Source organism: Hippocampus zosterae, chromosome 2 (genome assembly GCF_025434085.1).
Source record: "Hippocampus zosterae strain Florida chromosome 2, ASM2543408v3, whole genome shotgun sequence".
Taxonomy (NCBI): domain Eukaryota; kingdom Metazoa; phylum Chordata; class Actinopteri; order Syngnathiformes; family Syngnathidae; genus Hippocampus; species Hippocampus zosterae.
In genome coordinates, this window is record NC_067452.1 from 5251577 (window position 1) to 5268580 (window position 17004).

The window sequence follows — 17004 nt, forward strand, 5'->3', positions numbered from 1 at the left end:
GTGTTTACATGCACAGCCACAGTCCCGTACAATTGCAGCTCAATCGACACATCAAGTGTTACCTGAACAACCTGATTCTGACCGACTAATCAGCTGCGTCTGTGTATCTGTGTTAAATTGTTTGCTTGAGGTGATCTGGTGCCGTACAGATTACACAGACACACACAATGATGAAATTCATGCTCCCAGGTGACATGAGTAAAAGTGTTGCCTCGGTTGCCACAGTGACGATGGCAGACAGAATTGTCGGTTTCCCACTGGTGGGGTGGGGGCGATGAGTTTAGCTTCAGGCTCAGTCTCTATGGTAATTATGATGAACGGAACATGGAGTGCCTCCGTCCAGATACACTTGAATATGGATTTCAATCTTGTGTGTGTGTGTGTGTGTGTGTATATTGGAGAAGTAACGACAGCCAGTGGGAGGGACATTGTGGTAGTTTTCACAAGAAGCTAGCATTATAGTCAAATTGATAATTGAGCATTTTGCTTGGCGATAAGGAGGGACATCGTTTAACACGGGTAATTTAACAGACCACCTGAAAAAACACCCCCCCAAAAAATGAAAAATCATTTAAATGTCTCACTTAGGTGAAACCACTACCCATATAAAAGTTGTCATGTTTGGATTGTTTTGTTTTTTAAAAAAACAATACAAAACAATTTCCCCCTCTTTAATACATTGCCGAAATTAGGGATTGGTACTTATCCGTATCATGAGATCCTCAAAATCAGGTGACCCAGACTCCAAAAAAAAAAATCGATTGGGACACCAGTGTCTAATTAATTTCATGTTCTGAGTTCAGAAAGAACTGCTATCACATTTCCTTCCAACAAATTATTGTATGATGCTCTTAACTAATGGTGCTTTCTTAATTTATGTGTGCATGAGGGAGCCTCATTTATTTTCCAATTGTGTGCGTGTATGTATGTCCGTCATCGGTGGCCACTCTGGGTGTGCATCTCTGCACAAAAGATGATTTAATACAATTCTTGATACTTGGTACAATACGATTCAGGAATGAAACAATTGTGGAGTGATTTGACTCAGTGATGGGTCGATGAGGCGTCATGAAGAGTGTTGACACAACGACATACTGTGTCGACGCTGTGTTGAGACATCAAAATGGTCCCACACGGCAGACAAATTTCCATTTTTGGGCCCGTTCCGTGATCGGCAAACACATCAAGCACCCGTGAGTTTTGGCTGATTTCAGCAGTTCCATCACCTTGACAGATGCGCTTCCTTATAATCACAGTTTGGTGGGTCGACGCAGTTCATCCATCGGTCACATGATTGCATTGCTCTGTGAACTCCGCGCATTGGTGTTGCTGGACCCATCACCGTTTGTTTGTTTATTTTTATTGAACAAATAAAACACAATACAACAATAAATTGCCAAAAGTGAAAGCAAGCAAAAATTGTAAAAAGGAAAAAAAACAGTCATCATCACAATTCTATGTTCAAAGGAGTAGGAGGAAGTAAGAAACGCATCGAGTCCTACCCCTTGTTCTGTAGCAATATATGAGTTAGATTGTTTTTCAATACAAAAATAAAAGAAAAATCAACATATCATCAATGCTTTTATCCTTATGTGTAGTGTACTAATGTCTCTATACAGCTCTCGGTTTGTATATACTGTACATACTCACTCTTGCATTTTTATATCAATTTTCTCATATTCATAATAAATACTACATTTCATTCATACATTTAATAAGTTGATCAATGTAATTCTGATGTCTGACAACGTGATTTTCACCTCATTATCATCGGTCACGGCTCAATCCACCAGTCAAGGTTTCCTTTGATATAGGGGCAATTTTACAGTGCGGTGCATCAAGATATGGTTCCACAGCAACCAACGCCCAACTCGGGAACAACCTCCGAGCGGTGTTGGGTGTGCCTTCGGGCTACAAACAGTTCCCAGTCAACGGCCGACAACTGGGTCTGCAGGACACCCAGGTTGCTGCGGCTTTAGGAACCGCTTTGGGACCCAGTTGGAGGTCACTCAACAACAACAACAGCAACCAACAAAGGGCTACACACATGACGCATCTTCTTTCTCACACGTAGGCCTTGAAAGCCTTTCATGCATTTTTGGGCTCGATAACAACGCCCTTAGCGAACACTCAGTGTCATAAACCCACTTTATGATTCAATTTGATCTTGTATGGCTATAGCTTTTGTCATGTTTTATTAATATGGAACATGTAAAAGCTGTCAAAAGGGCCAAATTATCAAAGTTAAATTCAAGCAACAACAAATCATCAGCTATGTCAACCCAATTTCTATCTTGCATACATCTCTCCGAAAAGACGATTCTCTGTGATGCACTAACATGCTACAGATGCATTAATTACAACTCACTTCCACATTCCAAAAACATGCATGGCAGGTTCATGAAACTCTCGAGATTGTCCTTGGATCTTTGGTGGGACAAGAAATACCACAGATGGTATGCATGCACTTGATGTAGTCTGCCTCCCCCACCCCATCCTGCTCCCCACAGCAGGCATGGGCCACACTGATAAGGCTGCATAATTAATAGTGGAGCAAGACGAATGGACAGCCAGAATTATGGGGGGTATGAAGGGGGGGGGGGCACTTCATTGAATGAGTATTCGCTAAGGGCGTTCTTATCGTGCCAAAAAATGCATGAAAGCCTTTCAAGGCCTACGTGTGAGAAAGAAGATGTGTCATGTGTGTAGCCCCTTGTTGGTTGCTGCTGTTGTTGTTGTTGAGCGACCTCCAACTGGGTCTCAAAGTGGCTCCTAAAGCCACAGCGACCCGAGTACCTGCAGACCCAGTTGTCGGCCGTTGACTGGGAACGGTTCGTAGCCCGAAGGCACGCCCAACACTGCTCAGAGGTCGTTCCCGAGTTGGGCGTTGGTTGCTGTGTAACCATATCTTGATGCACCGCACTGTAAAAATTGCTTTATGTCAAAGGAAACCTTGACTGGTGGATTGAGCCGTGACCGATGATGATGAGGTGAAAATCACGTTGCATGCCCTTTCATGATTTTACTTTCCTGCTGTTTGCAGTTTGTCTTTATAAACTGCATAACAAAATGGGTCAAATTGTCTTTGCGTTATTTACCCGGAATCATAAATAAGATAACTTAAGTCCTCCAACAGCTGCTACGTATGTCTTGCTTTCATGTTTTGGATTGGATTGGATCCCTTTGGTTTTTTCATTTTTAAGAGACCAAGGGCACCATTTACGAAAGAGATGCGTGTGCAAAAATAGGGCATCAACTTGATTGCGCACACAAACCAATGCAGAAGTTGATCTACTTCCTTCTCTCCCGAATAAAAACTGCTCAGTCGTCCCAGGAGAGCATGCGTGTTGCTTATCTGAAGCGCTACCTGAAGTCACCACGAAAGGAGGAAAAAATAAAACCGAGACTGTTGTGCTGTAGTTTGCTTGGGGGATATCAACTCTGAACTTGAGTCTCGAACCAGCTCCCACACCAACCTGGTGCCCCCATCGACCGCATGGGTAGCCTTGGGTCTGTTCTTAAAATAGCTCATCAGTCTGTCTTGTGTCCGCACGCTAATTTAGAGCGCGCTGTTTGGGATCTTAGTAGATCAGGCCTCAGTTGTTGCATGCAACGCTTAAGCCACTTGAATTTCGGCCATGCAGTGTAATTCTGTGATCCAGGTTGGTTGAATGGCCACTGCCTGCATTTTGTGTTTGGAAATCAGTAAACAGGCAGCTTTGTTCTCCGCGAAAAATGTGCCTAATTGCATCGTGTTCTAGCTTATCTCATAAAGCACCACTGCCAAGTCAAGCCAAGTCTTTCATTTTTGCTGTAAACTCAAAACACCAACACTTTGGGACCCTTTCGTCACTCAAATGAGACAGCTGGAGCAGTTAGCTCCAGTACGCTAGTAGCACATCTGTGGGCAGTTGGCTTTGGAAGCCAGCGGGGTCGCCGTTCCAAACTCACCGCGCCCCAAATTAAAAAGACAGCAACTAAATGCTGCAGAGACGTCTGTCTGCTTCCTGGCCACTGTCAACGTGCCTTTGAGCAAGGCAGCCTAAAAGGCGCGGCTCTGAATATGCACCTTTCACTCTGATGGCTTGCGTGTGCCTGATTCGGTTCTCTGTTTGGTGAAATAATAACTGTTAAAAGGTGCGTAAATCTCACTGAGAGTTCGAGGAATTGCTTGATTGCGGTGATTGCCTCACGAGGTTGTGCAACAAAATATTAAGTTCAAGGTCGTATCCCATTCGCTCAGACAAGTTTCATTTTTTTACTTTATTTTTAAGCTAAATATAGTTGGACCACAAAAACAAGCAGTGTTTGGTTTTAATTCGTGTTAAGTAAACATTTATTGCCTCGACTACTATTGACAACTTTTGTCAATTTCAGCTTGTATCCGTGGCCAATGTATTTTCTTTGCTTTATGGAAGGTACTGACAATTTTGTCCGTGTGTGCGGTCTTTTCAGGCAAACTCAAAATCTGAATCTGACAGATATTTAACGCTTTTTGTTTCAATAATCAAGGTACAATGATAGGACATTCTGTACCTCGGCAACAAAACAGACCTGTCAGTTACATGGACCAATATTTTTTGCTAAAAAGAAAAATGGAAAAGGTTCAAACAAAATGTGGCCTTTTAAGTTGCGTAGCATATGCTGATGTAAATACCTCAAAATAATTTGGCTCCTTTTTATCGTTTGAGGTCAGTTGCTGTATTGGGTGGGGGGTGGGTGGGGGTGCTTCATACTGTTTTTCATCAGATAATCTTGCAATAGTTTCGAAAGCATTTCAATTACTTTTATAGCATCATGTATAATTTCTACTGCAGTAGAATTCGCACACCTAGCAGTTATGTGCCCGGACTTTCTGCTGACCTAGACAGAACTATTTTCTCCGGGTCAAGCTCATATAACATCGGTTCCAGTTCTCCTGGTTTATTCCCTGCAGATATGTATGGCAAAATATATTATGGCAGACTCAGACTAATGGGAGATGTTTTCTCTGACTGGGTTGCGGTTCTAATCCTCAATTTCCAGACTAGCACCCCTGAGAAGTAGGGACGCCTCAATCACATCTTTTTGCACCTGAATCTGAGTCCAAGCCGCTTGATTTTGAGTTTCAGCCACCACCAAGTCCCAACATCCAATCCCTATGCGGTGCAATTCAATGGAGAAAAAGACCACATCCCACTTCTCTCACTTATCTTTCTTACTTATTTATTCATTATAAAGACAATGTACATGCCTGTAAATCGGCAGTGGTTCAAATCAAGTAAAGAACTAATACATGATATTGTAGAATTAAACTAAGAATATTTAAAAATCCGATCTTTTTAGCCGATACCAATCAGCTGAAAAATCACACTTACCCCTGATTTCTGATCACATCGATCGCATTGGGGTGACCCTACTGAGAAACAAAGCTGGAAAGGATAAAGACAGAAAAACAAGTTCCTACAATAATCAGCATTTATGCTTTGCTGTTGACAGGCTTTCGGTCTGTCAGTGCAGTGGAGCGCAATGATATTCTTGCCTTCACCAAATAAAAAAAATATTTACCGTGTACATTCGCTTTGTGCTGCATCTCATTGGGACTTTGAACACAAGTTTTGAGCGCCTATCCATAAATTCAGTTATACTCTGTTGATATTTGCATTTGGCTTGTCGACAGAACATTCTCTTAGTCTAAATCAGGGGTGCACAATCTTTTTGGACCGAAGATCGACTTATCCATAAACCGACCTCCCGCGATCGACCCGTTAACGTGCACACACATACACACGCACGCCATCATGATAAACAGCCTGACACGGAGACATACGACGCACTTTTGCAGCCAGTTAACTATCGTAGCTCGATTTCTTTGCTTTGCCCGTGCCCTCGGTGAATTGGACTTGAAACAAACTCTGAATGAGAATAATGATAACGATAAAAGATAGTTCAACAGCTCTGATCACAAGCTGCAATTGGAGACTGCTAAGCGCCAACAACTTCCGGTGACACGGGTCATGCACCACCGTAGTTTAAAGATTTACCTTCTTTATTTTATTTTAAATACCGTATTTTCACGACTATAAGGCGCCATTAAAAGTCTTAAATTTTCTCCAAAATGGACAGGACGCCTTATGGTGCGGAGCGTCCTTTATATGCGCTGAGTTCCAAAATCTGACTGACAGCCGACACGCTGTTTATATAGAGAAAAGGCGGAAGTGACTGTGGCCAGGCATGCGGGAAGAAGTTGGCCAATCAGGGAAGGGTGGGCGTGTATATATACATATATGGAGAGGGAGAGAGAGAAAGAGAGAGGACAGGCAAGCTAGTCCGCCAATGGTGAAGGGTGGGCGTGTTGGACGCTAAAGGGACGTCTCAAGCCAGTACCAACACTTGTATAGAGTGCGGCAATGTGCATTGTTGCAAAACAACTCCGGTTTTGGTTTCGAAGAACCCCTGAAAATAAATTCGACAAAAAGACACGCCTACGAAGCTCAGTTCAAACTTAAAGCCAGATTGGCATGCGTGCCCATCTCACAGCAGCGGTGAAAAAAACAAGTCAAGCAAATGAACTCTGAACTTGCCGTTATTCCCGGAGGCTTGACTAAAGAACTCCAACCGCTGGACATCAACCGGGCGTTCAAAGTAAAGTTGCGAACGGCATGGGAACAATGGATGATCGGTGGCAAACACAACTTTACAAAGAGTGAGAGGCAGCGCTTGGCGAGTTACGCCACAATACGCAACAACGAGAGGGAACGCGGCGTTTTTGATGGATTACGGTACTTGCACAATTGTTCAATTCTTTCTACACACACACGCGCTGCCACCATGTTTCGCTCTGTTCTTTACTTTCAAATGTGGGAAAGCTTCACACGAGAGAAATGTTGACTTTGCTGTTGCTACTCCTTCTTTCCGCTCGGCAATGCGTAGCAACTCACACTAGCATGTGATGCATTCATTGACAACTGAGATGTGCAGTCCTCTGCTTCTGATACAGAGGATGAGGACTTTGATGGATTTCTGGGTGATGATTGATCGATAAATGTGAGAACATTGTACGATGGCTAAATAAAATACACCCGAACTCAGTTCTGCTTTCGTTGCCTTTTTAAAAACGTGTTTTTATCTTATCTGTATGTCTTGGCATGCTACCGTATGCTTCAAGCTAACGTGTTAGAGTGCGCGCATGCATGCCGTATGTTTAAGCTGGCGTATGTTTTACCACTGTAAAACTGCGGCTATTCGTACGATGCGTCCTGTGTATGTGTAAAATACAGAAATGTCACGCATTAATGAGACTGCGGCCATTAGTACGATGCGTCGAATAGTCGTGAAAATACGGTACTTTTTGTGAAAATGAGACTGATAGGATGATTAGGTTGCAGTTTATGTACATTATCACAAATAATTGAATGGCAACATCGGCTCCCCACTCTCACAGCCTGCTCCTTTTTTGCTTGCATCCACCCGCATCACCTCAAATGCATCAATCATGCTGCCTGGAACGAATTTGCATCCAGACTTCATATGTAATTGTGTTGCAAGAATTGCTCCGTTTGCAATCAGTCTGACTGCAGCATTCGAGAGCACAGGATTAATTAATTTCAGGGCATATTGAACCTATACTGTACTAAGCACCAATGGTGAAATAATTGCTTCCATGATTCATAAATTAGCAGTGTTTTTTTTTTCAACCTTCACACTTATTAAACTGAGAATCCATTCTTACTTGTGAAGAGGATTTCATCCCGAGACTGCTCTGAGTGAATCAGTCTGCAGGGGAAAGGAGGCTCCATCTCATAAAACAACATTTGTTTGCCTGCCAGGGGCTTCAATACCATTAACAAGATTAGGGAGAGCACAATGGCACCGGTCCTGGTCCCTCTCCTCTCTCCCTGTGCTGCCACCCCTCACTATCCCCTCTGATTTTGTACAAGCTGATTTGGAAGTACAATGCCAACAGTGTTTTTCTGCAGCATCTCCGAAAATGTCCACACACCCACCCCCTAAAAAAGTATTAAATTAAGGCAGTCTTCTGTTGCAGCTCACGCACACCACTACACTCTATTGCTCTTGCGATGACAGAAGTGTCCCATATTTGACTCAACAGAGAGATTATGTCTTTCACATTATGTTGAGGAAGAACATGAAAAAGCCTGCAAGGGCACAGAGGGAATAAAACTGCATTAATGTTGTAGGTTGAGACTTTAGCAATTTATCATTGTAAATTGTCTCGTATGATTAAATCACTGCTGTGTTTAGAGGTTGCCAAGTTTTAATGTTACTAGTGTGGTGCCAATTCACAGGACAAGTTATCTTATGGCGCTTCACACATGAAGCAGATCAAGGAGCCACACTTGTCATGCATTATACATAACCTGTGTATGTATTTAACCCTCGTAGTGCACCGCTTGCGATAAATGTAAAATGATGTCTTTGAATCAAAGGCAAAGGCATTCAGAAAAACACGAGAGAGCTGAAACTTATGGAGGGGTTCTAAAATGGCCTAAATTTCATGACGTCACCGGCTGATAATTCTCAGGCATTGCAGCAATAATAAAAAAACGTTTTGATACCTTAATCTTCACAATTTACATATTTTGCACCATAGAGACCTATTATAATTCATATTTTTGAATGCATCGTAAACCTAATGTGTAAACATGCATTTCACGCGATTTTTACGTCAATCGCTTTGTTTTCGCTTGGACAGACGTATGCATGCCACATTGTTGGGTTGAGGTCATTCCAATTGTGCAACTTTTAGGTAGCGCCAGAGGATCGCAAATGACTTTGCCTTTTTGCAGGAGGCTTCAAACCAATGCATTTTACATGAACACGTCCGGTCGCGATTGTTAGTAGGGCTTGGTTGGGACCTCCAGACACAATTTTTTTTTTCCTTTTGCAAAGAATAAAGAATAAAAAATCCCAAAGAACTAATAAAAACTATATGTATGGATAGCACAGATGCCTCTGAACATTTTGAGTGTTTGAAAAAAAAAAAGAATGTTTTTAGAACACAAAATACATCATTACAAAAATTGTAAAATGCGTAACTTAAGGCCTTTTTAATTTGGAGCACACAAGGGTTAAGGAAGCTGTTTAGCCTCACATGAGCAAGCACTTGTTGACAGAGGCAAGGAATAACTCCATCTCAGAAAGAAACCTTCATCAGAACCCTGGGTCTGATGCATACCATTCTGCCTTCGCCGGTTGGCTTGAGATGAAGAGCAGTAGTTCTTAACCTGGGTTTGATCGAACCCCAGGGGTTCGGTGAATCGGTCTTCGACGGAGCCTCTGCCATGGAGGTTGTGACACACCCGACTCAACATGTCAATTAGTTATGACACGCCCCCTTGGCCATCACTGGCTGCAAATGATCACATGACATTGCTCGTCCAATCAGTGCTGCAGGAAATTTAGTTAGCCTAGTTGTCAACGTGTGACTGTCATGATTGTACGTCATGCACTGTTCATTTTCTGCAAAATAAAAAAAAACGTTTGCTTATGTCCTGAAATTTTGACTTTTTTCTCTTTTTTAATAAATGTGTTTTAATGTCTTGAATTTGTAAAATACAGGCTAGATTTTTTTTTTCCACGAATGAAGGGTTTGATGAATATGCATTTGAACTGGTTGGGTTCAATACCTTGAGCAAGGTCAAGAACCACTGGACTCAAGGGACATAGAGAAAACAGGATAGAGGGATTTGGCAACGAGAGAATAACAAGCACAGTTATAGCTATATCAACAACAGTACAGTAGTGGTTCCATGATGATGGCAACAACGGCAATACTGGTCCGCTTCCATTACAGCTGTCCTCACCACCACTGATATAACAAACTGATAAAGGTGAAGCCACACCTCCGGAAACGGGGAGGACAAGACACAGGACAAAAGCGAAGACAAGGGAAACATGTTAGTAACATACCACATCAATGGCAATACAACAAAATCTTACCCAGCAATAACTGTAACTCGGGCTGGGTGATCTGACTGAAAAGTATATCATGATGAAAATTAAGGACACATACAAAAAAAGACTGAATTTAACTTCTTTGATTTGAACTTAAAATTAGGACAACATGCAGATGATAATGACAACGTGAGCATGAATGTTAAAATAGGAAGCAATTTAACTTTTCTCCCAAAGTATAATTGTGAGCATGACTGGTTACAAACTGCAAATGAAGTGAATAAAAAATAGAAGATCCATCAGACTGATGCTACAAGATACTACACCGACCAAATGTCTGGTAAACACTCAGACAGCGACCCATTGTGAAACTCTGTGGACGATGACTTTCGCCGCGGGTGATCGGTGGCCCAACAAAGCTAGCTGCTAATGGTAATATGAATGCGCTCATGACTCTTGTTGTTGTTGTTATCGTGCTAGTGTGTGGCAAGCTTTCAACTTGTTTCAAAGAAAACACATCTGCATCAACGGTCGTGATCACACAGCCCAGCGCAGCGTCATTTGTCGCCGTAATGTTCCCATCAAAGGCAATGCATGTCCATTGAAAATACGCCTTGCCTTGCTCATGTCTCAACGGATATTCGTGACTTTTAATTATTTTTCCCGCCAAAGCATGTGTTATCAATACAAAAGATGCATCCTTGTTATTTGGGGTTATGTTCCAACAACAAACATGGAATGCACCAACATTTTATTCATACTAGCTTAAACGTTGTGCTTTAACTGTCACGGTTCTGGTTGATTTATGTGACAATGCTCAACAGAGCGTTGCTCGTAAAAATCACAATTCATGAAGCACTGGTTGTCAGTAGAGATGGGCGTTGAGGTCTTCCTTCTAATTGTGCTGAAACCTATTCGGAGCTTTGATGCTTCACTAACCACAACTTTTACTTGTCAGTAAAAGATCAATACAATCCCACACTTTAGCACGTTCTTTTTCCACTGGTCACCATTATTAATATCACCCCCAAAAACATTGTCCAATAATGTTCTGGTTATTACACAAGTTGGCGCCAAAACAAGTTGTCTAACCAATGACGGACACCAAACCATTACGAGCCGTCAGTCTGCGTTGACGTGTGATGCTTTGAGCGTAATCGGACACATGATATAGCAGAAGGATCCAATCTCCTAAGCACTATTTCGAAGCCATGTGATTCAGGAAGGCTGACGCAAGCTTTGGCGTTATCCGGTTCATCTGACCATCTCGAATTAACAGAAGCATTGAATCACTTTTTGTACTGATGCAGGTACATAATGAAGAAAAACTTTGTTCTTTTTTTCTGTGACGTAAACTATGACGTATACTGGCAAACACTGGCCGATTTGCAGATGATTGTTGCCAATGCTAGAAGGGCTACAATCGGTGGGTTTAATCGTCAGGCCGATGAATTGGTCAGGCTTTAGCTTTAAGTTCACTTTCGAATCGACAGAGGGTGTGTGCCCCCTGAACTATGTCAGAAAGATGTTTCCAGAGGAGGTTATAGCTCTCATTCTACTTGTAATATTTTTGATATGAACCAAAAGTGAATCTAAGCGTTGGCAGCTGAGCTTTCTACAAGTTTGAGTGATAGAAATAGATGGATCGGGAGCATTGAGGCAATTTTCAGCCTAGTTTCGGTGCAGAAGAGAAATGGGTATTTGTTTTTTCAATTAAGATGAGTAACAGGCTCTCCATTACAGAGGGCCTTTCTGTTAATTTTATTCTTTTTGTTTCCAATCCCGAGGTACGATAAGTGTTTCATGAAACAATGGCGTCTGCCCTCATTCTGCATTTTCCCAACAAATAGAATTTGACTGCAGCCAAGTCCCCTGTGCTCAAAACATCTTAATAAAATCCCTCTCGCCCTGTCTTCCAGGTGCCCACAGATGGCTTGACGGGACTGCTGGCTGAGCCCCAGGTGGCCATGTTCTGCGGGAAACTCAACATGCATGTCAATGTGCAGAATGGCAAGTGGGAACCAGACCCCACAGGCACCAAGAGCTGTGTTGGTACCAAAGAGGGCATCTTGCAGTACTGCCAGGAAGTAAGAGGCTCCAAATTTATTCTTGTATTTTCTGTTGGTAATCTTAGGGTCGTGGGGGGGGATAAGCGAACCGAGAAGCAGTCAGAGAAGTAATTTCCTCCCAGGGCATTTTCATCATCTCCACCTTTGATGCATTCAGTACTTGATCTGTATTTAGCATATTGTTCGTTGTTATAACTATGGTTATTTTTGTCGCAGCAAACAAAATAGAAAGATGCTACAACATATTTTCCATTTACTTGGTAAAATAAGGCACATTTGGCCACACATATTTTCCAGCAGATTTACTGCATCGCCTTATTGTGTCGGGAAGGCGTGGACATAAGTGTGTCAATCTGTTGTTGTTAAAATGACAGAAGGAAAAACAATTAATATGCAAAGTGTTTTTTATTGATCATAAACTACAGTGTTGCTGTAGACACAACACAGTTTAAAGACAGGACATTCATGTGAGCTTCGGAGAGGACTATGGAGGTCAAGACTCGGATCTGTGGAGAGACCACACCATCATAACTACATTTAAAATGTACCACAACGTACAAGTCTTTGGGAGGAGATTTCCTTTTCAGAGCGGATCGAGAAGGATGCTTTCAGAGATCCAACAGTGTGATAAACTGTGTCTGAAAACCTCCAATAAATTTGTCACGTGTGCAGGTTTATCCAGAGCTCCAAATTACCAATGTGGTGGAGGCCAACCAGCCCGTCAGCATACAGAACTGGTGCAAGAAGGGTCGCAAGCAATGTCACAGTCACATGCACATCGTAGTGCCCTACCGCTGTTTGGGTGAGTTCATCTTCATGGGAGGAGTACCTTGATTCACAGATCCTTTTTCCCCCCCAAGCATTTGTACCTGGGGTTGGTAGACAACTGCAAATGACAGTTTGGATAGTCCAAACCCCATTTCCAATACAGTTGGGATGTTGTGTAAAATGTCAATAAAAACGGAATACGATCATTTGCAAGTCCTTGGCAACTATATTAAGTGGATACACTACAAAGACAAGATATTGAATGTTCAAACCGATCAACTTTTTCTTTTCTCCAAATACTAATTTTGAATTTGATACCAGCAACACAATCCCAAAAAGCTGAGTCAAGGGCATGGTTCCTGCTGTTTTGCAACACTCACTTTGCATTTCAGAACTGAGGACACTAACCATTGACATTTTTTCGGTGGATTTCTTTGTCATTCTTGCTTGATGTACGTCCTCATTTGCTCAACAATCTGAGGTCTTCGTTGTGGTAATTTGTTCTTTATAATGCGCCGCCTATTTTCAATGGGAGACCATTCTGAACTGCTGGCAGGCCAGTCTAGTACTCTCACTCACACTGTTTTACATTTTGCATGCTGCTGTAACAGGTGCACAGCTGGTTTCTCACTGTCTGCCCGATGATGATATGGACCGTATATGATGATATCCCTCAAATCTTTACAATTGTTAAATGAGAAACATTGTTCTTACAACGGTGGGATGTTTGCTTGTCCAAAGTGGTGAGCCTCGCCATTTCGGGGACGCCCCTTTTACACTCAGTCATGACACGCACGGGCTTTCAATTCACCATTTCACCTGTGAAATGTTTCAAACGGGTGTTTTTTTTTAGCATTCCTCAACTTTCCACATCTGTAGTTGCCCCGTACCAGCTTTCTTTGGAACGTTTTGAAGGTATTCAATTAAAAATGAGAGAATGATTGTCTTAAAAAAAAAAGCATGATATAAATTGGTTTGAACATCACCTAACGCGCCATTGTAGTTTATTCAATTACATAGGTTGAAATGGATTTGCAAATCATTTAATTGTGTTTATTTACATTTTACACAAGGGCCCAACTTAATTCAAATTGAGGTTTGTACATAGCCCTGCTCAATTGAGTTTTGCAATTAAGTTTAATGCATTTTTCTCTGGAAGAAAAGAAAATGTTTCAGTGTTGGGAAGCAAATGAAACTAATTTGTTTTGATGGTAATTGGTTAAGTTATGTTTGCCTGCTGTCAACATTGCAGTCAGTCAAGCATCGGTTAAGGTAGTGTTGAAATTTGTTCCCTGGATGTAACCACGCTCTAATGATGCCAACGCAAGCCGTCCATTTATTTCGTGTTAAAATATGGGTGTCTCCATGCTGCAGTTGGAGAATTTGTGAGCGATGCCTTGCTGGTTCCTGACAAGTGTAAGTTTTTGCATCAGGAGCGCATGGACCAATGTGAGAGCCACCTGCACTGGCATACTGTGGCCAAGGAAGTGAGGACACACACACACATCACGATTGCATCAAAGAGCAAAAAATAGATCTTTCCTCTCCCACTGTCTTTGTCATTCTGGATTGAATTCTTTAGTCCTGCACAGACCGGACCATGAATCTCCATGACTACGGAATGCTTCTGCCGTGCGGTATTGACCGTTTCCGAGGGGTGGAGTTTGTGTGCTGCCCAGCAGAAGCTGAGCGCGACGCTGACAGCGCCGAACAGGATGGCGACGACTCAGATGTTTGGTGGGGTGGAGCAGAGACTGACTATTCTGATAACAGGTACTTGATGAACCAACGCGGTGTGCAGAATTTGAGAAAGATGAGAGATCCTGTCACTCAGCTGAGCAATTGAAAGACTCTAATAATGTAGTTGACACACATTACACGTTTCGAGTAAAGGTGTTATGGTCGGCCGATCTTTCCAGCTCATCATGGAATTGTTCATTGCTCACAAACAACTCGGGTGCATGTGCCAACCTGCTGCTTTTCCTCATGACTCGACTAACCCAAACACAAGGAGGAAATAACCACAAAAACATTGAATTATAAAAGGGGGAGGTCTAAGTGTTGAGTTGACAGGTAGCATTATTGTTAGTTTCATTGTGAGATGATCATAGGTAGCATGCAGATGAAGTTGTCGTCTGAAGTTGACATGAATTCATGTGGGGGTTTTCATTTTTTCATTGTTTTCTCCACAGTTCATTTTCCAAGGTGCAATCAGTATAGTATCGTCAAGAATTTTAAAGTGTAGTTTACAGCTGATTGGTGGCCAGTGGAAAGCCTTTTGGACTGGAGTAACATGTTCTCATCTTTGTTCTGGGCAGAACCTGAACCGCGTTATTCAGAATAAACGCCAGCTGTTTGATGCGCTTTTGAGGTAGTCCAGTCAGAAGAGAATTAAAATAATCAAGTCTACTGGAGATATAAAAGCATAGATGAGCGTGTCTGGGTCTGCTTGGAGCATGCAACCTTTTATTCTGGATTTTTTTCTGCTGGTAAAAGACTGTTTTAGTGGTTTGTAGCTTGAGACTTATTTCTTCACATTTCGTTAGCCGACTATGTGTCATACAATAAGCTTCCTTAACTTAATTGAACCGCGACTCATTCAGAGGAAGGTATCTTTGATAGCAGATAAACATATCAGACCAAAGTGAAGACAACGGCTCCATGAGCTTAAATCTACATCAAAACTGTTTTGGGAATTGATGATGTCGGCTCCAAAAGTGTTTGATGGAGGTCAAACTTGCCAAGGGAGGAAAGAACGGTACAAATAAATCATTGAAAGCCTTACCATAAACTGAATATGACATTCTTCCCCCGTGGACGAGTGTCTGCAAACGTTTGACCTCAACTATTCCCCAAGGACCACATGAGTAGCCGCGTGAAGGTCCCTAAAATAGCTCATCAGTGATCGGACATTTTCATTTCCTTGGAATGTTGAAGAAGTGATCAATTCAACACTTGCAGAGACTTACAGAAATGGAGTGCTGGGCAGTGTTACACATTTGTTTCCTTGCTGTTTTAAGAATTTTTGATTGTTATTAATTGTTACTGTTGCTAATTATAGCTTAAAAACATTCACGTGATCAATGTCTGCACACGGATTGAAAGAATTGGTGATTATTAATAACTGACCATTGAAGAACATCGGAGCAAATCTTTGATGCCAGAAGTGTGTGTCAAATTGGTAGCCAAGAAGTTTCTCTCTGTATCAAAAAGGGGTTGGTGAGTCCTGCCTTGAGTGGCTGTGAGCAGTACAACGTTTTTGTCAGAGCTATTCTACTGAATGGCAGGGGAAGATGGGAATCATCTTGGCATGTCAGCAGCTTCAAGTGATTGAACTGTCAAAAGTCAAAGCCACACAACCGGAACCAGCTGCACTCTATATTCTGTGTTTGTGGTTGATTCCGTCGAAAGATGGGGCCGTGCTATGCCGGGCTGTTAAAAGGTGAAGCCAAAATGCATGATTAATGATAAATGGTGGACAATGCTGCAGAAAGAATCAACTCAAATAGTTGGGACATGAATATTGAGGACGAGTGACTTTCTGTCCTCATCCCCTGCTTCATTTGTATCGCCATTTTTTTCCCCCCTTCCGCAACTTCCCCTTCCCATCCATGCCTCCTCATTGCGCTTCCTCTCCTAGTATGGTGCGGGAGCCAGAGCCAGCAGACCAACAAGAGGAAACCAAGCAATCTGTGGCGGAGGACGAGACGGCTGAGGCAAATGATGAGGCAGAGGATGCGCTGGACAATGACCAAGATGGAGATGGGGAGGAGGACGAGGAGGACGAAGAGGAGGAGGAAGACATGGCTGCCGACACACTTGACGACGACGATGACGACGACGAGGCAGCCACCAATGTTGCCATGACAACAACCACCACCACCACCGAGTCAGTTGAGGAGGTGGTCAGGGGTGAGTTAGCACTTCACTGGCGTGTGTTGTAGTCTCATCTCATCTGGGAAGTTGTATTTCAGTGTGCGTATGTTGGCGTTCGGAGGGGACGGGGGTTCCTTCTTCGCAGATGTATATGACATGATTACTGACTTGGCTCTATGCAGTGGATGTGGATGATGACAGGGTTGTGTGTGTATCCTCCAAGATGTGTGCTGGGCCAGTGCAGAGACTGGTCCATGCCGGGCCATGCTGCCCCGCTGGTACTTTGACCGCCAGGAGGGCCGCTGTGCTCAGTTTATCTACGGCGGCTGCGGAGGCAACAGGAATAACTTTGAGTCCGAGGAATACTGCCTGTCTGTCTGCAGAAGTGTCAGTA

At 42.7% G+C, this 17004-nt stretch overlaps 1 protein-coding gene across 2 annotated transcripts in view; it reads left to right on the top strand.

Moving 5' to 3' along the window:
* The window catches only part of appa (amyloid beta (A4) precursor protein a), a 38104-nt gene that overhangs the window by 10761 nt on the left and 10339 nt on the right, over positions 1 to 17004 (top strand). Inside the window, exons 2-7 of one of the 2 annotated variants that reach the window (XM_052058741.1) lie at positions 11817 to 11984; positions 12639 to 12768; positions 14109 to 14221; positions 14317 to 14507; positions 16375 to 16646; positions 16834 to 17001. In XM_052058741.1, coding sequence (XP_051914701.1) covers positions 11817 to 11984; positions 12639 to 12768; positions 14109 to 14221; positions 14317 to 14507; positions 16375 to 16646; positions 16834 to 17001 — 1042 coding nt within the window. The remainder of the gene's footprint in view (positions 1 to 11816; positions 11985 to 12638; positions 12769 to 14108; positions 14222 to 14316; positions 14508 to 16374; positions 16647 to 16833; positions 17002 to 17004) is intronic. The other variant, XM_052058742.1, reaches the window with a different exon arrangement.